This window comes from Panicum virgatum, chromosome 1K, assembly GCF_016808335.1.
Source record: "Panicum virgatum strain AP13 chromosome 1K, P.virgatum_v5, whole genome shotgun sequence".
Classification (NCBI taxonomy): domain Eukaryota; kingdom Viridiplantae; phylum Streptophyta; class Magnoliopsida; order Poales; family Poaceae; genus Panicum; species Panicum virgatum.
Window position 1 is genome coordinate 51909119 of NC_053136.1, and position 23838 is coordinate 51932956.

Consider the following 23838-nt stretch of genomic DNA (forward strand, 5'->3'; position numbering starts at 1 on the left):
TTTAAGGGCGGCAATGTGCAGCGCACAAAGATACAAATTCAAGGTGTGCTGCAGACTATTTCAAAGAGTGGAGTATGCAGCGCACAAAATCACGTTTTGAGAGTGTCTTGTAGACAAATTTCCCTATATACAAAGGTATGAGTAATGTATACAACTATCTATTGTTACAATGGAAAACCAGTGCTTGTAGTTATCACGAGAGCAAAAGCTTATAAGACAAAAGTTCACGATAAGAGATTGCAAAGTCAAAGCACAAAGCTTATTCATAAATATTTATATCTGATGAATATCTCTTTCACTTAGGGGTGGTAAAGGGCTATAGATTTTGAACTAGAAAATTTAAGAGCGGCTTCTAAAAAGAGTGGGATCTAATTTTATACTATTTTGAACTAAAAAAATTTAAGGACCATATTGAGTTGCGAAGATACCATTGGAAAAAAATAAAGCGGGCTTGTTATACTCTGGAAACGATAGTGAAGCCTAGAGGTGGTAAGGCAACTGTTAGGAGTCGCTCGGGCTACTGACAGATAAACCATCGCATAAGGCTCAATAACTATTTTTTTTGAAACATTTTTTTATTCCCGAATTTTTTTTTGTATTACTAGAACAATTAAAAAAATATTTTGAAACAAGATTATGGACCAGTTTGTTGGGCCAGTTTAGACCCAACAATATAAATTTTGTAGTGGATGATATGTCTGCTGGGGTCACCCGCGTGACCCCAGTAGCGCCCGGTGGTAATGGGTAACAAGCCCGCTTTATTTTTTTTTCTTGAACTTTCTCCTTTTTGTTCTCCTATTGGTAACGTTGTGCCCAGAACAGGGCCAGAACTTTATGCCAAAACGAAGGAAGATCTTAATCTTTAGGAGAGCTTTGGGGGTTACAGAAACTCATTCGAAGGAGCCACGATTGACGAATGACGAGTGCTTTGCTACCGGAGCTAATGGTGAACAAAATCATGTTTATCAAGTTCCATCTAAACAAGAGTATATGATCGTTTAAAGCCCAAGCATGCTGGTGGGGCGCACGCGCACACATTTTTTTAGGGGTAGCGAACTTCGTTAAGATGCTAAAACGTGCTGAGCACAAATACCCATAGGCGGAGTTACAAGCCACACATGGCGGCCAGGGGAATCATAAATGGCACACTTTGCCAAGTTGCGCTTCGGTATTGGATTCTCTTCGATCATGGACGAACTCAATATTCAGAAAATCTTTCACTCTCGCCTTGATTTCCTGGGTTGTCGGTACCTCTGGACTAGGTAACCCCTCTTGTTGTGTCTAGACGAGAGCCTCGTAGTTATCTTTGACTACGCGCTGACGGCCTGAGCAGCCGGACCCCCGCGGTCCGAAGCCCTTCTCACTCGGTCAGCGGCCCCAGACCCATTCCTTGCTAGGGAAGGGTCCGGTGACGCCGCGTGTCTCGGAGAAGGGAGCGCTCAGCCAAAACAGCCGGGGGCCCCGGACCTCCCACGGGGTCCCGGACCCCCATATACTATCCGGACCCCTCAGAGGGGAGGGAACAGACACCCCGCCTGGGGCAGGTCCGGAGCCGCCACGTGACCGCAGGCGCAGGCACGCATGCGGCCGCGAAGCTTCCTCGAGAAGACTCGCCCACCTACCGCATTCAATACGGGAGACGTAAGTGCGCTCTGCCACAGCAGAGCCCGATGCGACTTTTGCCAAGCTGCACTGTTGATCGCGCGTTACCAAGGCACACAGTGCAGCCGCTGACGCCGCCCACGCCACGCATGTCAGTCTGCTACGCCAGTTGGACACGACGGCTCGCCTTCGCCCATCATGACGCCTACGCGCTAGACCCAACAGTCTACGCCGCAACCTACCCTACCTCAACGGGCGCCTCGCCGACGGGACAGGTGAATCCACTCCTCGGTCAGAGAGTCCACAGGGCGATGAAGCGTATCCGGGGAGAGATTCTCAACCACTGTAGCACCATTAATGCCTTCTGCGCAGTATACTATACATCCGCGTTGGACCCACCTGTCGGGGTCTCAACGCCTGTGTACGCGTCCCCTTGGGCTATAAAAGGGAGACGCCCGTTAGAGAAAGGTCAAGCCGAAGAAATCCCGGCAGAGGCCAGTACCTAGTCTGGGCAGAGGATAGATTCATTCATATATAAGAGCAATACAACTCACAGTGGATGTAGGGTATTGCGCTCCGGCGGCCCGAACCACTCTAAATTCTCGAGTGTTCTTGTGTTCTTGCTCCCTAGGTAGATCTGCCGAATCGCTTAGCGCTTCCCCGAGTACTCACCTTCTGGGATTAGTCGGGTGCACTACGCCACCCGGCTGTGGGTCTCCACAAACCACAACATGGGTGATATGGCTATAGGTGCCCATTCCTCCTGTCTGAATGCTCCTAACTGCATTAAGGCAGTCACTCGCCACTCTAGCCTGCTGGATTAGGAGATCATTTGCCAAAGCAAGACCCTCCCTGCAAGCCAAAACCTCCAATATTTCTGGATCAGACATGCCAGCAAAAACCAAGGTTGATGCTCCCAAATAACAGCCAGAACTATCCCTGGCTACAGCAGCCACTGCAACCGACTTTGAGTTTTTTGACAAGGCTGCATCCACATTGATCTTGACGAAACCCGGCGGTAGGGAGATCCACCTAGGGTGGTCATGAACACGCTATGCTGCCCGCTGCTTCGGCTTCGTCAGGTTGAGATCGCTAATAAAGCGTTCCACAAAATTGTTTGTAGATAAAGGACTCTGAAAAATGCCCTCATAAATTGCCTTTCTTCTTGCATACCAGATTGCCCACATTTTGATTGTCACACGGACAAGATCCTCTCTGGGGCAGTGAAGAGAAGGTTTGTGCAAGCCATACTGTAGCATCCTGCTCCTGCAAACACCCTACGAACTCCTGTGATGTCTTCTTTATCCAACGCCCAAACACATTTTGCTAAATTACATTCCAGCAAAGAGTGTCTCCATGAATCCTCCATACCACAGATAGCACATGAACTTCTCGCTGCCATTTTCCTATGATGTAGGACATCACCAAAAGGAATCGATTGCCGAGCCAATCGCCACAATAATATTTTGATCTTGGAAGGTACTTGAACCTGCCATAGAGAAGTCCATTCTTTTTCTTCTGATTTGAAGTCTGACTTCCCCTATCGACCATCTCGCCATACTGCAGTTCTCTCTCTATTACTCACCAACATGCGGTAGGCCGGTCTCACTGAAAACACACCTTCTTCTCCTAATGCCAGGCCCAAAAAATCATCTCGGCGCCCCCCGCCGTCCCCGGGCCGAAAATGGATCATATGGATTCTGAGTTAGCCCACCGCCCCGCGATGAGCCCAAGGCCTGCGTGGTTGGACCGTCCAGTTAAGCTGCAGGCTTTGCGTTGACCATTCCACGAGTCAGCATCTGGACAGGCCGAGGCAAAATTTTCCACCACAATGCAAGTGAACCCCGTACAAACGAGACACCTGTGAAATTACCGGCGCAGTACAGCCATCTCTGCGCGGCGCCTTCGTTCTCCACGCAACACGTTCTCCATGAAGAGATAGATACTCCGTATCTTGTACTGTAAGCTCTGCTGCTCTGGTGTGATCGCAATACCTTTCCTGTTGGCCGTACGCAGCAGCAGCACTCGCGCCGTACGTGTGCAGCCCAGTACTGCAAGGCCGCAGCCAAGATCGACAGCTCGACACGATCCCTGAATCCTGATGCTGGAGAGAACAACAGGGCCACCCCAACCCCACACAGCAGCAATGATATCCATCCACAAGAACACAAGTCGCCGGCGGCTACGGACGGACCACGATTCGGGCCGGGTACTTATTTCTCGGTGCTCGTACGCACGCCGCGTCCCGCCAGCTGCCAGCCACCGGAGCCGCTCCCGTCGTCGCCCGGCCCGGGCAGCAGCAAGCAACTGCCTCTGCCGGCTCGCCGCGGAACAGACACGGGAGCTTGCGCGTGGCGTACCGGCCGCGGCGAGCCTCGCGCCGGCTGGCTGGTCGGAAATCGGAATAGCTGGATGCCGCGCGAGTTGACACCAAACAAAGGGAGCCGCTCGTGCTGGCGGGAAGAGACGCCAGGTGCGCAGCGACTAACAACCCGACGCGGCAGCGATAAACAAAGCCGCCATCGGCTGGAACAGTGGAACTGGATGGCTGGATTGGCTGATGGCGCCCGCACGACACTCGCTCGCCGCCCCCGATCGACCAGCCACCCACCAGCTAACAAGATTCACTCGCCACACATAACCGAGAACCGGAGCAGGCAAAGCAATACAGCTGATGATCCGTCGGGTGGCCTTCGACGGGTCGTGCACTCCAACAAACAAAGAGGCTCGGCTCGGCGCAACGCGGGTCGTGTAACACCCGGATACTCCGGCCATTAACGCGGATACTCCGGGCGTGGAGTTTCTATTTTCATAATTTGGTCATCTGGACTCCACAATCGTTTAAATAGAAAATATCACTCTCTCTCCCTCACTCTCACTCTCTCCCGTTACCTCTCTCCCTCACCTCCCTCACGAGCTCTCCCTCTCCCCTAAGCTTTAGATTCCGAAATCTTTCATTTCAACTTAATTCCGATGCCAAGGGAGCTTCACTCGGCGTGGGGGATCATCTTCTACAAGTATTCCACCTTGGGGCGACATCGTTTTCGAGTATTCTTGCAAGAGGAACTAGCTCAAGGTACTAGAAGTTAGGGCTCGCTGATTTGGTTGTTTTAGTATGTTCTAGGTGATTTCCTTTGGTCAATCATCTCTATATGCATCCTTCAACTAGGATTCAAGAGAGTTTCAAATTTGGTGAGGTGGTTTTGCCAAAAATCAAGATTTCAATTTTTGGGGGCGAAAATACTGTCAAGTCCGGAGACTCCGGGTATAAGCCCGGATACTCCAGGTTTTGAACACTCCGGGAGAAACTCCGGGTATAATCCCGGATACTCCGGGTTTGGGATACTCCGGGGGAAACTCCGGGTATAGGCCCGGAAACTCCAGACTTGGGGGTCCGGACACTCCGGATAGTGGTCCGGATATTCCGGGTCTCTGGAAATATTGTCAACTAGTATGGGTGTATTTTTATGTAGATTATTAGTACTTATACTAAATCAATGACTAATTTATCATTACAAGTCATAATTGCATTTCTCATATCATATGCATACGTGTAGCAGCCACCGTAGAGTAGGTTGTGTACGAGGTGATTGCGGAGCCCCAGGAGCAGCCGGAGCAAGCCAAGCAGGAGGTTCACAAGGACTCGGCCCAAGACCCAGTTGACCCTAGCTCTGGGCAACAGCCCGAAGGCAAGCCCCGGTGCATAACCCATAATTTAAATTATGCAATATATCTAATTAAGTATATGTGCATTGAGTTTATAGGAGTTGAATGAAACCTTAGTTGCACAATTCCTAGGTTCCAGGAGTTTTATACTAGCATGCGTAGGTCGATAGCTTTGCCATGCTAAATAGGACTCGGTAGAAGTCGAGTAATTTCCTGTTACTCGCGAGATATAGGATATATTCTATTCCCATACGTGGAGTCATTGAAATTGAGAATGAGAAGGAATGGAACTTGAGACCGGACGAGAAAAGTGTAGAACCGTCTGTGTCGGTTAATGACCGTTCATTTGTCTGGCCCTGCTGATTGAGCTTGAATTGTACTAACCGCATGCCGGGAGTAGGAGGTAGTCGAAACCGGTAAGCCTATTACTGCCTCCCGTCGAAAGTACATAACTTCATCACCACCCCTTAGGGCGAGTTGGGTAGTCGCGGAGAAATGAGGATGTATGTATTTATTTTTGGTGGTCTCTCGTTGAGCCCGGCTGACTATATGTATGTGGGACGGTTCTGTAGTTTGAATCGGGGAGGAGAATGGTTGGCATGTATAGTCCGACGGGGCAAATGCGTGCCGTGTTGATTTGGTCTCCTTGCAAGGTTAAATCGGATCGATTCGCCGTCGGTCGCTCTCGGTTATGAGCACCTTGATCGCAGCACCACATCGTAGCAAGATCCTATGGAATATGAATGATATATGGATATGTTATTTTCAGATTAACACTCAATGATTGTTATGATTGATTTAGAGGTGCTAATAGTAGATGATTTACCTAAATATAATATGGAGCTAAAATAATGAAAGTAAGGAATTACTTTAGTCGCTTTTTCTGCAAAATAACCACCAGCCAAATACTTTGCATGTCTATATATGTGGGCTAAGTTATACCCACGGGTCGGGTAAGCCTTGTTGAGTATTAGTATACTCAGGGTTTGTTGGAAAAATATTTTCAGGACCCGGACACGTTGACTTCTGTCCGTGTTGCGCCAAGTTCGTTGGATTGGATGCGGAGGGGTGGAACGTCGAGGACCCAGGCGCGTAGCTTGGAGTGTTGGAATTGCACACTCGTGGGCTGAGTGTGGAATTCATTTCCGTTCTTATAAATTGTAGTGGGTAGATTCCATATTTATCAAACTTTGTATAAAAGTCAGATACACCCGTATAATATTATGTATTTCGAACTCGGTTTGTAAAATTCTTTGTTGTTATCGTATGTCACTCTTGTATATTTTTAAATATGGGTTGTGCCTGTACCATCTGCGTCCACCTTCGCGTGAGACTACCGGTGTTATTTCGATCAGGCGTGGGTTGAGAAAGAATCGCCAAATTAAGCCATTAAACGAATGTGACTGATGTGTTCAAATGACTGCCATTACACTTTTAGCGGTTCCGTCGTCACAGGTCGGCCCTGTCGTCCCTCGCGTTTGGGCTTTTGCTCGCGTCGTCCCTGTCCGCACCGGCGCCGCTCGCCTCGCTCCCCGTTGCTTGCCGTTAAAGAAACCGATCGACCGGCGGCCAGCCAATGCCGGCGCTCGCCGGGGGATTTAGTGGACCCTTCCTCTGACGGCCGACAGCGACGGGCGGATTAGCCATTCTGCCTCGGTCGCCCGGTTGCTAATGGCCGATCGATCGGCGCAGGGGAAAAGGGATCGAGATTAAAACTAAACAATGTCATCCCAGCGCGGGGATGGATGGAATTGGCGACGGTGCGAGGTTGAGGCTCCATGGTGGGAGTGAGTATTCTGCGAGCCCGACCCGTCTGGATCGGTTAGAGGACGGGTTGGTGAGAGCAGCGGAAAGGTCGACGGGGGCGTGTGCATGCCCGGCCCGTCGCTGTCTACCAGTTGCGTGTTCTGGTGCTCCCGGCCGCATCGCCTGCGGCCCAAGGGTTCCGCGTTTCGGTTTCAGGGCTTTTGGGTGGTAGTAACAGCCGCTAGCTCCGTTGCCTCCGGAACAGGGGATGCCGCGTACGTAGGAGTACAATGCAATAGTGGCAAGCAACTAAGCTCGCACTGTCATGGAAACATCCAGTCAGTTACCGAAGATAACAATTCAGTGAACTTGGCTCCGAAGCCTGACAGACTTGTCCCGAGCTAAGAGGACAAAAGAAGGCGCCGAACCAACGCCGGGCGGATCGGACCGCAGGCCACTAACTTGCACGCCACAGCCGATCGAGAGCTCGAGCGAGAGGTCAAGGCCAACACGCCCTTAAAAAATTTCGAGTGCGTTCTAGGCCAGCACGGGGCTTCCATGCTGACGTGGCCGGTGACTCACTACCCCAACCTTGTGGATAACGGAGAACCGCATTTATTTCCCATCCCTGCCGAAACCGATGGGAAAAAAAAAGAGACCATCTCCATCATGGTCAACTCGAAAGAAACTGACCCTGCTCGCTTTCATGCAATCTGCTGCTCGTGCTAATTCTGATTCCACTGTTCTTTAATGAGTTTTTTCGTAAAAAAAACAACCATTTTCCCTCACAGAACCGTTTACTACTACGTAGCATGGAGTCGGCAACGCTCTCGAACGGGAATTCCCTCGATTAATCACGTCATTAGCGAGCTATAATGGCGACGGCGTGACGCTGTGCAGTGGAGACGACCTCGTTCCTTCCATGTTCCATCCTCTGTCTCGCTCTGGCTAGATGGGTAGCCGGTAGCGTGTGTCCGCCGGTCCACACCTGATCACATCGATGCCCAAAGCAAAGCAAAGCAAGGCAGAGCCCCGCCCGGGTGGCCGATGCGGGCAAGGAAGCAACTCCGCGACTAGTAGTAGCAAACAACCATGCCAACTAGGCGCACCTACTAGCGGCTAGGCTAGGCTCAACGTTAGCTTGTCCAGCCGCCGACGCCACCAGCTCGGCGACGGCTCCAGCGCGGCGGCCCCTGCCTGCCGATGCCACGGCGTCGCCGTTGGTTACGTTCCCGCGCGGCGTTGGCCCTGGGCTCGGGGTGGTCGCCCGAGGCGCGCGACAGCGACAGGGGGGGACGCCTTCCCCCCCGCCCGCCCACCCAAGTGGGGGAAGGTGGCGGCAGCAGGCACATCGCCCGGGCGCGGTGCGACTGTGCGAGAAGGGGAGAAGGATCATAAAGAAATGGCATGGAGAACAAGGAGGCTGGCGGGCTGCAGGTGCCTTATAGTCCCTTGGAAACGAGAGTACGAGACTAGAAAGGGTCATGCAGCTGTCATCCCACGCCCGAACCCTCTCTTCCAGCGCAGCGCGCAGCCACGGCCCCCCTCGCTCCCCTCCTCGGCTGGGCTGGCTGGCGGCCTTGCTTGCCATCCCTCCCCTCTCCCCCCTCCCCTCCTTCCTCTTCTTAACATAATCCTTCGCTCTTGCTGCTCTCTCCTGAGGTAGAGAGGCCGGGAGGTTATGGAAGGGGAGAGGTATAGCAGGGAGCCAAAGGGGAGGGAGCAGGCGCAGGAGGTCAGGTCTCTCGGGGAAGCAATCCGGCCCGGCCGAAACCACTAGCAGAGTCCGTGTAGGTTTAGTTTCCTCTCCCGGCCTTTCCTTCGCCCCCCGAGGACCCAGAACAAGATCGATCAGGGGGGCTAGTAGTAGTCGAGAGCGAGCCGAGGGGAGGAGACGCGAGACGCGGACGGCTGTAGATACTTGCGAGCGAGCGTGCAGCGTCAACGTAAGATGGCGTCCCACGCGTCGTCCTCCGGCGCCGGCGGGTCCCCCGGCCACGCGCCCCCCGGCGGCGGAGGCGCAGGCGGGGGGTCCGGGTCCGGCGGCCCGTACCACCACCACCGGTCGCGGTTCGGCGACACGACGCTGACCAAGGTGTTCGTGGGGGGCCTGGCGTGGGAGACGCCGTCCGAGGGGCTGCGCCAGCACTTCGAGGCCTACGGCGAGATACTCGAGGCCGTCGTCATCACCGATCGCGAGACCGGCCGCTCCAAGGGCTACGGCTTCGTAAGTCGACGGCGCCCCCCTCCGCTCGCGCTTCTCCCCCACCCCGTCCGTCCATCTTGCTTCCCGACCGATCGGGCGCCGCCGCGTGCGCTCTGCATGCGTGCTTGGTCTCAGATCGGTCCCGTGTGCTCTCTTTCTCCGCAGGTGATCTTCCGGGACCCGGACTCGGCGGCGCGGGCGGTGCAGAACCCGAACCCGGTGATCGCCGGGCGGCGCGCCAACTGCAACATTGCGGCGTTCGGCCCGCCGCGGCCCGCGCAGGCGAGAGGTGAGCGACCCGAGGAACCAAACCCTCTTTTTTTCCCCCTCTCTTCTCCTCTACTTTTTCCCTTGCGCTCGCAAGGCACGCGCATGTGCATGGCAGTAATAACCGGGGCATCATTAGCGCCGGCGGCCGTACGCGATCGATTTGCCGGATAAGCTTGATTAGGGCACCGTGTTCCTCCTAATCTCCCCCCTGGGGGTTGGGGGAAGGAGATTATTGGCAGAAGATGGGTGGGGCCCAGCGCAGCCCAGCCCCCAGCTGGTGAAACACGGGGCGCCAGCACACGGGAGCCAGGACGGCCACTACAATATCCGCATTGCGCCGGGGAAGGCAGCAGGGCACTAATCAACCATGGCCCAAGTCGTCATGGTCTCATCTCCCATACCATCTCATGGCTGTGCTTGTTTGCCCTGGCCTCCCAGGCTGGCCTTGCAGTGGCTGCACCCATGCACGCTACCTGGTCTACTCCCTCCATAGTCCATCCTAAAAGAATGCAGCAGCTTTTGGGCGCGTTTAGTTCCCAAAATTTTTTGGGGAACGTTACTGTAGCAATTTTCAACCGAAGATTAGGAGGGCTAAACATGATCTAATTGTAAATCTAATTACACGGATGGACGGGAAATCGCGAGACGAATCTATTAAGCTTAATTAATCTGTCATTAGAGAGTGGTTACTGTAGCACGACATTATCTAATCATTGCATAATTAGGTTCTTTAGATTCGTCTCGCGATTTTGCCCGGGGGATGTGGAATGGGTTTTGTCAGTTATCCACATTTAACACTTCTAATTAGTGGTTAAATGTTCGAAGTTACTGTAGCACAAGAAAATTTTTGGAAACTAAACGGGCCTTTATTCTATGAGTCAAATAATTTTAAGGTTGACTACATTTATGCAAAAATAGCAACATTTATTTTCCGAGGAGTTGAGTGATTTTAAATTTAACTAAATTTATAAAAAATAATATTAATATTTATTACAAAATAGGTATGATTAGATCAATCATGTAATATACTCTCATACAAAATGTATTTGAAATATACATATTAGTAACTTTTATATAAATTTAGTCAGACTTGAAATTGTTTGATTGAAATCTGAGTGCTACTCCACTCTGCTTGGGGATTTTTTATCACCTCCAATTCTTTGTTCCAAAGAGACCCTAGCTTGGTCTAGGCATTTGGGTGAATTGCTAGCTGCATCGTGTGCAAGATCGATACCGGTAGCATTTTGGCAGAGTGGCAGCGTTTATGGGACGCCGAGTGGGGGTGGGGCTGGTACTATTTTTCCTCCTCTGCCTGCACAGAAAGGCCAAGTTGCATTGACCGCCAGCACGCAGCTGCTGGTGTTCTGCGTCGTCCCAGCGAAAGTGAGGTGTAAAGGGTTGGAGATTATCGCTGGAGAATCGGGAATCCAGCCGCCTCTCTTTTCCGGTGAAGACCGGTGCATGGCTTTGCAAAATGTTCGGCAGCATATACTACTACTAGTACTGGCCTTTCCTGTAGTCTCCCAGACTTTGACCCAGTTGAGTGTCAACCACTGGAGGAATAGATGCTTGCATTGATTCTGTGCGTGGAAAGGGTTGGGTTGAGATGCAGCTTTTGCTTCTCGTCCTCTCATCCGATCTGTTTCTTAGAGTAGATTTGCTTTCCTTGCATTCTCCTTCATACCAATAGGAGCCTCTCAATATATGCCGCATCATCTAGCTAGGATTTTCAAACCGCAGTGTTTTCATCTTTGTTTCCCTTTACGATGTGATACAATTGTTATGGCAGATTTCAAATAAGCTGTATATTGTATAATGGTGTAGTCTTTTTGTTTTTCCCCTTTTCGCAATAGAGCAACCTTCATACTATTTCTGCAAAATTGTTCGGTGCATTACAGCACAAACACAATAATGCAGCACCAGATTGGAGTTGGTTCAAGTGCTGGCTAGCTAGGACAGACAGCGCAGAACCATTCGGCACTGTGCTAATATACGCAATGTTCACTTAAAGAAACCTCTTCTATTATTCCCAGAACAAATACAGATCTTCAGATACAGAATTGATCCATTATTTTTGAAGCAATGCCATCTTTTCTCCCAGAACAAAGGCTAATTGGTTTGCTAAGCCATCATTCCCTGAAAGAAAACCAGAGCCCGTCTGGCTAGTCAGTCAAACCCCAGCCCAGCGCAGGTGCACATGGTGAGACCTCCCTCGCACAGGCCACGCAACTGTTCCCGCAAGTCGCAAGCAATGCTCCCCCTGTGTACACGTGCATACGCCTGCTGCCCTGCTCTGCTCTGCGCTGTACTGCCCGGTGTATTATTTATTTTGGTGCTCATTTGTTTCCTCTGCAGCCTGTGATGTTTAACGTGCCATTGCCGCCGCCGTTTCTCTGCAGGTAGAGGAGGAGGCCGCGGGACCCCCGCGCAGGATCAGCCGCCGCTTGTCGCGCCCTACAGGTTGCCGTCGCAGATGGCCCCGCCGCACGGCCCCGCCCCGGTGTTCTACCACCCCCAGTACGGGTGAGTGCCCCTGTCGCCGCCCATAACGTTTCAGCTGTCCTGCCTTGAAAAATCGCTGCACGGCTCAGCTGAGCGCTCTCTGCTCAGCTCGCGATGATGCGCGGGTGATACGAGCATCACCGTCATCGTGGGATCCGAGCACGCTGCAACTCTGAATTTATCAATTGACAGCGGCGGCACATGTCCATTTCAGTGCCCTGTCATTGTGCTCTCCTTCTCGCTTCTTGTTCTGATCCGGAGAAGCCCGGCGTTACTGTTAGGTCGTGACAAGTCCATGGCCCTGTTTGGATTTTAGGGGTAAAGATTTACCCAAAGGTAAATGTTTTACACCTCACATTTGCCTCTAACTAATTTACCCCATGTGATGTTTGGATTTAGGGGTAAAATGAGGATAAAAGTAGTTGAAAATAGCAATCAATGTCTCTCATGTACCCAATTTTACCCTAATTTGACACCCTCTAAGGGGTAAAGAGGGGGCAAATGGGTAAAGAGACACATTTACCCTACATGTTTGGATTTTTAGGGGTAAATGGAAGGCAAATTTACCCCTTTTACTCCTTTACCCCACCATCCAAACATGGCCCATGTCGCAGTAGTGGCTGCCTTTGGGGAGGTTTGGAATTTCTAAGAGCCGTGCAGTTTCACGGCATGAACTTTGGTGTTCTTTTTGAAAATAGGAACTTTGGTGTTCTAGGCAGAGGGTTTCGGTTCAGAGACTTTGCATGCTGAACTGACCTTTGGAGGCAAATAGATGAGGAGTTGTGATGGTAAAGCAAGCCATTTGAGCTGCTCTTTTGTGGGAGGAGAACAGCGGAAAGTCGTTGGTCTGTGTTTTGATGTTCCATTTACCGAGCTGGGTACCTGACTGCTGCGTGCGTTTCACTTTCACGGAATCGGGGGATCATGTTCCTTTCGGAGCGCGGCTTTCAGTTATCGTTTCCTCAACTGGACAGGTGGGTTCAGTTGCCAAGCGGCGCAGATGGGCCCACGTGTCCCCATGCCTCCTCTTCTGCTGGGCCCTGGGATAGGCCCATTAAATTTGGGCCGATGGGAGGGATACAGCAGCTGGAGCATGGGCATTCAACGCTGGTGGTCCCGTCCCGCGCGCCTCTCCTCTTTTTCTTTCTCTACCCCAGACGCCAGACAGCAGGCCACCATGGGCTGCTGTTGCCCGCCCTGCAAACACTCTCTTCACTTTGTTGGTTTGCTGCGAGTTAAATGCCTGCATTCATCTCTTGCCTCCGCTTGGCTTCACTGATATTTGCAAATCTGTGCTCCTCCGTACCAATCCATTGGCAGTAGGATTTCATGACCATTTTCATACTTCATAGATTCTGTCTTTGCTCTTATGCAAGTTACTATACTAGTAGCCTTGGGATTTGCAAGGGTGATATTTTTCTAATTTTATGTTTATTTTAGAGGCCCCCTACCTGGCATTTTTTTTGTTTGTAAGATTAGTATTCTTCGATGCTGCTAGCTGGTTAGATGTTTTTAGGTTGTTGCAAGCATTGAACAGCAAGCAACTTTTCCAAATGAACTATTAAACGAAGTACTCTACTAGTACGATGCAAGGACCGGAAAGCGGGGGGGGGGGGGGGGGGGGGGGAGTGACTGTATGATGTGCTCCTTATTTTAGCTCGACATATAATAGTGCCTGAGATAATTTTGGGCTTTACAGCCATGATGGTTGGTACATATGTCTCTGGGAGTGAGAGACAATGATGGGCCTCAGGCTCAGCTCAATCACTATCCATCTTTTATAACGCACTGAAGATGTTCTGCAAACTTTTGCAGGTACTGGTACCCACCTGATTATCCATACCAACAGGCAAGCAATCCAACCACCATTGCATTTCCTCTCCTTCGATGTCATTTCTGTTGTTTTTACTCCCGTCACATGCATGCTAGTTGTTCCTTGTTACATACATCTTCAATAACTGGCAATAGTACCCTATAAAAAATAGGATAAACTGCACTGTTACCGCCCGTTGTCAGAAACTATGAATTCGGCATTTTGAAATTTCCTCCTCCTTTGAGTACCAACAATTTTCTGTAATGAAACTTGGCGTTGGTTGCATGATAATGCCTTTGTTTACTATTAGACTTCATGCTATATTTTGTAGCAGAATCAAGCACTAGCACAACCTGGCTCTCTAACTGAAAACTGATAAGCAGGCATTGTACAATCCTCAAGTGGTGCAGCAGTACTATCTGCAGATGTATGGTTCAACCTCTCCTTCAGGACCACCCTACCAATACATGGGGATGGGGTACGTGCCTGGTGCCCCGAGTCCAAGGACTAGCTTCTCGCCGATGCAGCAACCTGCTGCACGGCCACCATTCATTCAGCAGACAACAGCACAGATGGAGGGTTCTTTCCCACCAGGGCCTTCACTTCCGCCTAATTTCAGACTCCAGCTTCCTCCTCATGCAGTATCAAGGGAATCTGATAATGCATCCGGTATGCAACTCCCATTCTTTGTTTTGTCAGTTAGCTTTGGTGCTGAAACGCAGAGGACAAAGTCATTCTAGTTTAATAATTCTAAACCGTCCACATATTCAACACTCTGAAAGGTATCGGTTACTATGAAATCTTAGCATCAGAAAATTATATGCCAGCTTTTGACAATTTTGTTTTGTCAGTTAGCTTTGGTGCTGAAACGCAGAGGACAAAGTCATTCTAGTTTAATAATTCTAAACCGTCCACATATTCAACACTCGAAAGGTATCGGTTACTATGAAATCTTAGCATCAGAAAATTATATGCCAGTTTTTTACAATTGGATGCATCAACCTAAGTTACTGCACCAAAGAAAAAACTTACACATCATCACTTTTTTCCAGCGAAACTGATATCTTACTACTCGCATATCCTACAGGGTCTCAACCAGCTCCGCCAACCTCTTCTGATGCAGCTACAAGCACAAACAACCAGGAAGCTTCAGGGCCTCAAACGTCAAATTCAGATCCAAACACATCAAACTGACTTGCTGAAAATCCTGGCAAAACGATCTGATGTCAAACTGCTGCAGACTATTGGTGGCCTGACAGAGTCCATGATACATCTTGACTGAAAAAGCATCCAAAGATTTGTTCTTTCATTGTTTCTGATTCTTTTCGAATTCTTGCAATGCATTTCTTCGCTGAATCCATTGTATGGCCAACTGAATTTAAAGTTCAAAATTCAGAAATTCGCCAGAATAAGTTCCAGTAGCATGTTACTGTCCGAAGTACTGCCGTGCAATTAGTCATGAAATATGCATAGTTCGTGAGGAACTAACTTGCAATCCTTTGACCGTGAGGCAGACACAGAATTCTACTGCTCTATTTGTTCATAGAAGAACATAATGATTCACAATTCGTTCTGTAGTATGACATGTGAAGCTACAGGCCTACCTGAAAATACTGACAAGCAAACATGCACATCCAATCTGAAACGAACAATATCCATATGCCGACTAATAACATTGTGGAGTATATTACAACAGTTTAGATAATCAGCTTGCAGTTGTAGAAACACTTCCTTCGAGCAGGAACCCGACCAAACGGTCAATGTTAACTTTGGAGGTCCCGCCTTCCTCCGTTGCCGCCACGGCCTTGTTCTTCCACATTGTTGCTTTCGCTTTCATGTCTTTGCCTTTCTCGCCATCCATGGCTTCCTTGATGAGTCGCGCCACCTCCTCCCTTGTGGCATTGCTGTCAATCTCCAGCCCAATGTCCCACTTGGCGCAGGCGTATCGGCAGTTGGTCGTCTGCTCGGCGAAGAAGGGCCAGCAGATCATCGGCACGCCGGCGCATATGCTCTCGAGCGTCGAGTTCCAGCCGGAGTGCGTCAGGAACAGCCCGGTGGACGGATGCGACAGGGCCTCTTCCTGCGGGCACCAGCTCAGGAAGAGCCCTCTCTCTTTGGTCTCGGCGAAGAACTCCTCCGGCAGCACAGCCTTCTCGCCGGCGACGAGGTCCGGCCGGATGACCCACAGGAACGGCCGGCCGCAGCTCGCCAAACCCCAGGCGAACTCGGCGAGCTGGGCCGGCGTCATGACCGTGATGCTGCCGAAGTTGACGTACACGACGGAGCCGGGCCTCCGGGCGTCCAGCCACGGGAGGCAGCTCGTGTCCTCCTTCCAGAGGTTGCCGCCGATCGCGGCCGCATCGGGGCGGGCCAAGGTCTTGACGGGCGTGACGAGCGGGCCGACGGTGTACACGCGCGGGAAGATGCGGCGCAGCGCGTCGACGACGTCCTGCTCCAGCTCGTCGAACGTCTTGACGATGATCCCCTGCGCGTGGCGCGCGTTCTGGGCCTCGCCGCCGTCGAAGTGGACCATAAGTCGTCCGGGTCCGTGGTGCGGATGAAGCTGGGGAAGTCCCGCAGCCGGATGCCCGGCATCCCGGGCACCCAGTCGAGCACCGTGTCCAGGTACCCGTTGGTCAGGTAGCTCTCATCTGCGAGGTGCGAGCATGCACACACATGCGAGGCAGGTGCCAAATCATGCATGAGGGAATGAATGAACAAACCTGCTCATATATACATGGCCTTCCTTTAATTACCTTTGAGTGGCACGTAGCCTCTGTCCATGAGCTCCATGAACTGAAGCATTTGCTTTTTTTTTATGGCCTTCGCAGTTATTTTTGGATATCATATGATAGTTATTTTTCTTTTAACATGTTATCTAAAATTAACAGGACACATGCTAGAATGGCATAATCTTCACTTGGTGTTTAGAGAACCTTGTAATATCATCTTCAGGTATATTTTGTACCAAAAAATTTTGGGTTTACCTTCTTCTCGATTTGGTCTGATGGATGATCAGGTTGCCAAGGCATTCCTTCCCTTCTCCATTTAATAGGCCAAGGTGAGTCATATAGCATTGCTCCTTTTAAATGATGAATCATGCTAAAACATCTGGCTGTTGGAGACTAACATGACACTGGAAATTTTTATTAGTTGAGTTCAGCATTTGTCACGTTGCTAAACACTTTCAAATTGCTAGACCACATTATGTAAGTTTGGAGCAGTCGAGATTCTTGTGGTATTCTCCAAAATAGCGATGTCGTTTCTGTTTCTTTTTACATAATTTCTGAATTTGCAAAGTTCTCAAGTGAATTTACTCATTGTAAGAAAGCAGTGCTTTCATGTAATAAATAATTCAAACCGTGTTCAAATTTTTGTAATGTTTGTTCATATAATATAATCTTAGCATGTGGACATTTATTTGTACATGATAAAATGAAAAATTTATTCTCTATATATTAGACTAGGTTTTCTGATACTCTATTTGGCAATGAAGTCTTCATTTACCTTATTGTAGTGAACAAGGATTACAGAACATGCCTGTTTTAATTTATGCTTTTCTGATGCTAGCATTGGGAGAACATATATACTTAAAGATTGATGCTTATGGAGCTGATTTGTATTCCTCAGTTGCTATATTTCATATGATGAAAATTGTTGCTTTCGGAGGGAATTTGGGTTCACCATTAGCAACGAACTGACATGGGAATACAGGATGGCCGAGCACCGAGGCAGAAGTTTGTGATCAATGTTTTGACGTTTGCTGGAAATGCATATCGGAAAATATTCCTCTAAGTGTTTAGAAATATATTAACCGCATCACATGGAAAAAAATATTTGAAAGTGAGTTATGTGGCATTGGATATCCTGATGTAGTTGAATCCACCAAATTTGAAAACTATAACATATTATGTATGTATATGATTGTGTGTGGATATTAATAAAGATCAAAATATTATATGTTTCTTGTGCTATATTTATTATTATGAAATTATTTTTTATCGCCCATAGCAACGCACGGACATGAACCTAGTGTATAGATTATTTGCATAACTTATCCTTTACTTTTATAGCTCTTATTGTTTCTTTCGCATGAGTTATGCATATAAATTTTGTATAGGAAAAATTATATTTATAATCTTTCCTTTTATTAATAAGTTTTGCTCATTTTCCATAAGTGTTTTATATATAATTATGTATATATTTCTTATTTTATTATTTCTTCTTGCGTACTACTACTCCTAGTTACTACTAGTATATCATAGGTTTGGCGGCAGATGAGCACGCTGATCATTGTTGGGACCTCGCGGGCCGCGCGAGCACGTGAGCGAATGGAAGCAATTGTGAGAGTAAAGAAGGTGTTGCTAGCATGAGCGTGTGGAAAGAAAATATTTTATTTTCGAAAAATAAAAGTGTAAAGCTGTCGGAAACCGATTGTTGGTTTCTCTTCTAGTGAGCGCGCGCTAATTAGCAAGACTCACATAACAGTCAGATCTACGCCTAGTTGTGGCAGAGTAAGATGTTTTACTGTTGCAAAAGGATAGGTAAAAAAACTATATTAATGAAGAAACTTTAGTTAAATATTAAATAGCTTATATTTTATATAAACAATGCCACTGGCACCTAGAAGCATACTGCTAAAAGTAAAATATAGACAGCCAATTTGCTAAAATTGAGAAAATTATAAGCTCATTGAAAACATTTCTATTGGCTCATATCTTATATGACAATCTTGTCATCTCCTACTTGAGACCTCTTGTGCCATGGTATATCAAGAGTGAGCAGAGCACCCCTATTTATAGGACACCAATGGTTTTGCCATGTGTCCATTTTCTACACACTTTCTACAAACTATCCAATTCTAGAATTTTCCATATGCTAATCTAACCATACAAATATCTAGTTTTAGAGTATTTCACATTTTACCATGAAACATGGCAACCATAGTTCATGCATACTCTCTAATCTTCTAGAAGCTTCTCATATTTTCAACACTCCTCATCGTTGCCTTGATTCACTATGTATGACCCAATGATAGAGCCATGGATATATGTGTTGTCTGTCTAGAGAACTAGGCGCCCAATACTCATTTCAAGGCACTTGAAAAACAAGGCTAGCACCACATAGGCTTCAGCTACATGTATTGAGCGACACTCCACGTCCTTTAGACCTCTGCACATATAACATTATCGTCTCTCCAAATTATGAGTGAGATTGTTGCCTTTCCAAACTGTCCATTTTGTCGATCATGAAAGGAGGCATCAACTTCGCTTTACAGAAACCTTTTATTCCATAATCGTAGTGCAAGGTTGATCAATGTTTGACTCCCAGTCCTCAACAATAAATACTTTGCTGGTAAGTGGTAACTGTCTGGTTCTAGAATCTGTCCCACTCACCATCATTGCGGATGTCTCGAGCCTGAGGTGGATGCCATAGTCATCCTGGTAAGGCGAGGGGACGCCTATTCGTCACCTAGGTGACGCCTTAAGAACATTGCCGCACTCATGAAAACACATCAACAAGTATCTGATGGCTGTGTCTCGAATGATATCCGTCGTCTAAGACAGAAAATAGTTGGACATTGTTATTGTTTCCAATGTTGGAAAGGAAAACATCACAACGTTCTCTTTGAAAATGATTCAATAAAAGAAGAATAGCTGACGGTAACAAAAAAAACTGCTACCTCAATCTCTATGTTCAAAGATAACAAGCAGAGCAAATGATCCATACATCTTAATTGACCTTAATCTTTACTGAATTGCGTTAAACAAAAATCTTCCCTTAGAGATAGCCAGATGTAGGTGTCACATGGTTTTGCAAACAATATCTACAATTATCTAGCACTCAGAAAATCTTCTTCACCTTATAAACAAACCTTACCATCAATCTGAAGGCAAACACAAATTTGGGGTTCAAATCCTACTCACCATTTAAAATGGCTATCAAGATAACTACCCTATATGGCCCACTGTATACCAAAACACTGAACCGGAAACATAAATATCATAGTAAACTTACTACTCAAGGTCCGCAATCAATTTGGTTCATGTGCTTCCTCCTGCAGACAAAGGGATAACATAAAAATTCGAACTCAGAAGCATAAGCATGTAGAACAGGAAGAGAGATCGATCATCAACATCGCATAGACGAAATCTGACGGGATCTCGAGAAAATCAGACGGTATCTCAGATTCAAAGCAAGGAAAAACCTAACCTGCGAAAGGATTGTAATAACCAAGGACTTGGAGAGGTTTTTCATCCAGTGGAGTGCAGCCGTCGGCGGCTATCTGCCGGTACAGGTGCCAGTTCCGGCATCCTAACCGTGCTAGCAGGATCCACCCATGATTTCTCATGGCGCAGAATGGGAGGTGTCAGGTGCCACAATTAGGGACACCATAATCGGGGTACTAAGACCGTTTTTAAAAACACAAACACCTGTTAAGTCAACTAGGCCCACAGCCTCCTTCCAATCCGGAAGAAAGGAAAAGACTCAATAAAGCCCTGCACGCGGCCCATTCACATCCCCCTCGAACCCGCGGAACGATCTCCGCCTCGCTCGAGGGTCCCTCCCGGGCCCGCTGGACAATCTCCGCCTCGCTCGAGGGTAGCGAACCTACCCTCGAGCGGGTGATTCATTCTCCGCCTCGCTCAAGGGCCCCCCGGGGACCCTCGACCGCGCAACACACTTCCGCCTCGCTCGAGGGTAGCGGATCTACCCTCGAGCGGGTAACTCATCTCCGCCTCGCTCGAGGCCGTCTCTCGGCACAAGGGACAAACGGCCCCGCCGCCCAACCGCCCGCCGTACGAAGGCATTAAAGGCCAGCCACTCCGCCACGGCTCAAAGGACGGGCGGCGTCAGACCGCCACTCCCACAGTAGATGTGACTGGGGTCCCATCCGCTGACCCTGGTCATCACTCCACCATCCCGGACGCTGTAGCAGCGCCTTGGGACCTGCGACGCGGGACAAGACAGGCTCGGTACAACTCCCGCCGACCTTCCGGAGCCGCCCCCCACTGAGGAAGGGGTCCGGCGACGTCACGTGTCCCCCGGACCTTCTAGTGTGCACACCCGCACTCCGACGGGGGGTCCGGGGCCGACTCGCGCCATTACTACCGCCAAGGCACTGCAGGACGACCGGCGCCGTCCCCGCGGGACCAAGGACGAAATTCAGGACAACAGCAACGCGCGCCGCCTTCCCACAGTGTACTTCCTACAGTGTTCGACCACTGTACCCGCGATTCGGGGGAAAACGACAACTTCCGCGCCCTACACTCGTGTACGCCGCCCCCTCCTTGTGACTATAAAAGGAGGAGGCGGACCCCTTTAAGCGGGGCTGGACTCATCTGGACGCGAGACTCTAGTCTGCTGGTCTCTCTGGTTTCTATCTCCCAAGAGAACTCTCAGCACTACTGATCACTCATCTCAACCGACTCCACTCCTAGCAGAGACTTGGGAGCTCCCTTCCCTCTCTCGCCTCGCTTGTATCCCCTACTATAAGCACCCCGGGTGCAAGATAATACAGTGCCCTCGCACACCCCCTTTGCTGGACGTACGGCCCCGCGGCCGGAACCAGGATAAAACTGTGCGTTACTGTGATTGCCTCTTGCATCATCATCTGGGACGAGGAAACACGCAGCATTTACTAGTTGGGATCCAGGCCCCCAGGTCGGGACACCGACAGGAGGCTTTCCAGACTTCTTTGAGGAGTGAGGAGGGGGCGCAAAAGAAGAGGGTTTTCAGATAGATTGACATGAACACCAGTTATTCATAGTTGAGTCGAGTCATAAAATCTTTCACTTCAAATCAAAAGGGTCCAGATCCTAACACATTAAGATCATCACAGCCCATTTTATCTGTACTAGCGAATTCAGGTTGAAACATCTTCATTCGCTGCGAGCAAGAATTCGACGAGGCGTTCCATGTTTTTCCTCGAGGATCCACCGTCCTCCACCGCTTCTCGAGCTTTCTCCTTCCACACCATCGCCTTCACACTCATCGCCTTGCCGGTCTCGCCGTCCATGACCTCGCGCACAAGCCGCGCCACCTCCTCCCTCCTCACGTCGCTGTCGATCTCCATCCCAATCTCCCACTTGGCGCACACGTACCGGCAGTTCGTCGGTTGCTCGGCGAAGAAGGGCCATCAGAGCATCGGCACGCCGGCGCATATGCTCTCCAGCGTGGAGTTCCACCCGCAGTGAGTCAGGAACAGCCCTACGGAGGGGTGCGAGAGGACCAGCTCCTGCGGGCACCAGCTCGCCAGAACACCCCTTTCCTTTGTGTCCGTGACGAACTCCTCCGGCAGCATGGCGTTCTCGCCGGAGACGAGGTCCGGCCTGATGACCCACAGGAACGGCCTGCCGGAGCCCGCCAGGCCCCACGCGAACTCGGAGAGCTGAGCGGGGGACATCACCGTGATGCTGCCGAAGTTGACGTACACGACGGAGCCCGACGGCTGCGTGTCGAGCCACCGGAGGCAGCTCGTGTCCTCCTTCCAGAGGTTCCCGCCGATCGCGTCCAGCTCGCCTCCCCGCGCGGCGTTCGCGAACGCGGCGAGCGGGCCGACGGTGTACACGCGCGGGAACTCGCGGCGCAGCGCGTCCACCACGCCCTGCTCTAGCGCGTCGTACGTGTTGAGGATGACCCCGCGGGCCCGGCGCGCGTTCTGCGCCTCGCCGCCGTCGAAGTTGAGCATCACGTCGTCCCGGTCCGTCGTTCTGATGAAGCTGGGGATGTCCTTCAGACGGATGCCCGGCATGCCGGGGATCCAGTCGATTACAGTGTCCAGGTAACCATTTGTCAGGTCACTTTCGTCTAGCAATGTGCAGAGGAAAAAAAACAGCGAATTCCATTCTTCAGTATGGGGCTATTTAATCTTGACAAATTGTTGGTTTCGGATCCGGACTCGATTCAGTGCAATTCTTAGCTGAATTTTTCAAAAATTGATGTCGATGCTTGGTACCTTTCAGTGGCACGTAGCCTCGTTTGATGAGCTCGGCGAAGTGGAGGTACCCCATGAAGCCGCACGCGCTCGTGGTCCAGAAGACAAAAGCCAGGATCCCCATCTCCTCGGCGACCCTCTGCGCGAAGCTCATCACGCCGTCGGCTACGACGCAGCTGACAGGCGGGCCCCCCGGCGTGGCGTTGAGCCTCGCCAGCAGGTCCCTGAACGGCGCGGCGCTGTGCTGGGTGGTGGAGAGGCAGAGCGCGGCGATGTCCTGCGTGACGTCGTCGTTGTCGGACGGCGGCAGGCCGTCCGGCACGGCCTCGAAGCGGAAGCCGGCGGCGCCGGCGAGCGACGCCGGGCCGCGGGACCGGAGCAGGCGGCGGTGGTTGTACTCGGAGTTGACGTAGGTGATGTGGAACCCCCTGGCGTGCAGCGCCTGGGCGAGGTGCAGCATCGGCGTGACGTGGCCCTGCGCCGGCTGCGGGATGAGCACGGCGTGCGGCCGCTGTGCCGCCTCCTTGGGGCTCATCGCTGCCGGTCCCGGTACCCGGCCGCCTGGAGCTACGCCGGGCGACGGCGCCTGGGAGGCTGGGAGCCCGGAGGGGCGACCGTTCGCAGGCGCAGATGATCCGGAAGTGATGTTCCTCCACGCTGAACTCCGAAAGCGCCGTGGCAGAGCAGGTCGCGCGTGACTGTGATGGCCGGTTGTGTTTGTCCACCTAGACGGCGGCCGGCGTTTCTGAACTGGGTTGTGCACTCGGAGTAAAATAAGTAAGAAATGGTAAGGCTCATTATTGTTCGGTCACGTGTCCCATAAATTATTGTTCGGTCACGTGTCCCATAAAGTGGTCTAGCGGAGACCAAAAGTGACACGACCACGGCGTAGGGTGGTGGGCTGGCGGTACATGTTTCTTGTTAGGATGATTCATCAGTAGTTCCCCGATGCGGATCACTGGGGTACAGGTGTGGGGTTACATTGTGTTGTGAACCTTTTCCAGCGCGACAGAATCACAGGATGGTTTTGCACTTCTGCTGAAAGTTGTTGGCACGATTATGCAAGCGGCAAGCCGGAGAAAGGCAAGGCGTTCT

General features: G+C 50.4%; 2 protein-coding genes, 1 long non-coding RNA gene and 1 pseudogene across 4 annotated transcripts; 2 read left to right on the top strand and 2 right to left on the bottom strand.

Moving 5' to 3' along the window:
• Positions 1-8472: 8472 nt before the first annotated feature.
• LOC120642262 (RNA-binding protein 38-like) lies at positions 8473-15289 on the top strand. Of its 2 annotated transcripts, XR_005662550.1 has the most exons (7): positions 8473-9241; positions 9386-9509; positions 11890-12013; positions 13808-13841; positions 14189-14474; positions 14505-14738; positions 14893-15037. XR_005662550.1 is itself a non-coding variant. In XM_039918724.1 (6 exons), exons 1-6 carry the CDS (start codon positions 8966-8968, stop codon positions 14997-14999), a joined length of 951 nt encoding a protein of 316 aa, XP_039774658.1. In that variant the 5' UTR covers positions 8482-8965; the 3' UTR covers positions 15000-15289. The 2 variants fall into 2 exon arrangements, 1 of the variants encoding a protein (XP_039774658.1); XM_039918724.1 differs by lacking the exon at positions 14505-14738 and having other exon boundaries at positions 8482-9241; positions 14893-15289.
• Positions 15290-15327: 38 nt separating this feature from the next.
• On the bottom strand, positions 15328-17378 carry LOC120642253 (annotated as a pseudogene).
• Positions 16729-17970, top strand: LOC120642276. The gene is made up of 2 exons (XR_005662551.1): positions 16729-16866; positions 17376-17970. It is a non-coding gene; the product is annotated as an uncharacterized LOC120642276 (long non-coding RNA).
• Positions 17971-21546: 3576 nt separating this feature from the next.
• On the bottom strand, positions 21547-23485 carry LOC120642283 (7-deoxyloganetin glucosyltransferase-like). Its single transcript, XM_039918744.1, has 2 exons — positions 22765-23485; positions 21547-22616 (listed from the first exon to the last, which is right to left on the bottom strand). The coding sequence occupies exons 1-2, from the start codon at positions 23276-23278 to the stop codon at positions 21946-21948; spliced, it is 1185 nt and encodes a 394-aa protein (XP_039774678.1). The 5' UTR covers positions 23279-23485; the 3' UTR covers positions 21547-21945.
• Between the last annotated feature and the right edge of the window lie 353 nt (positions 23486-23838).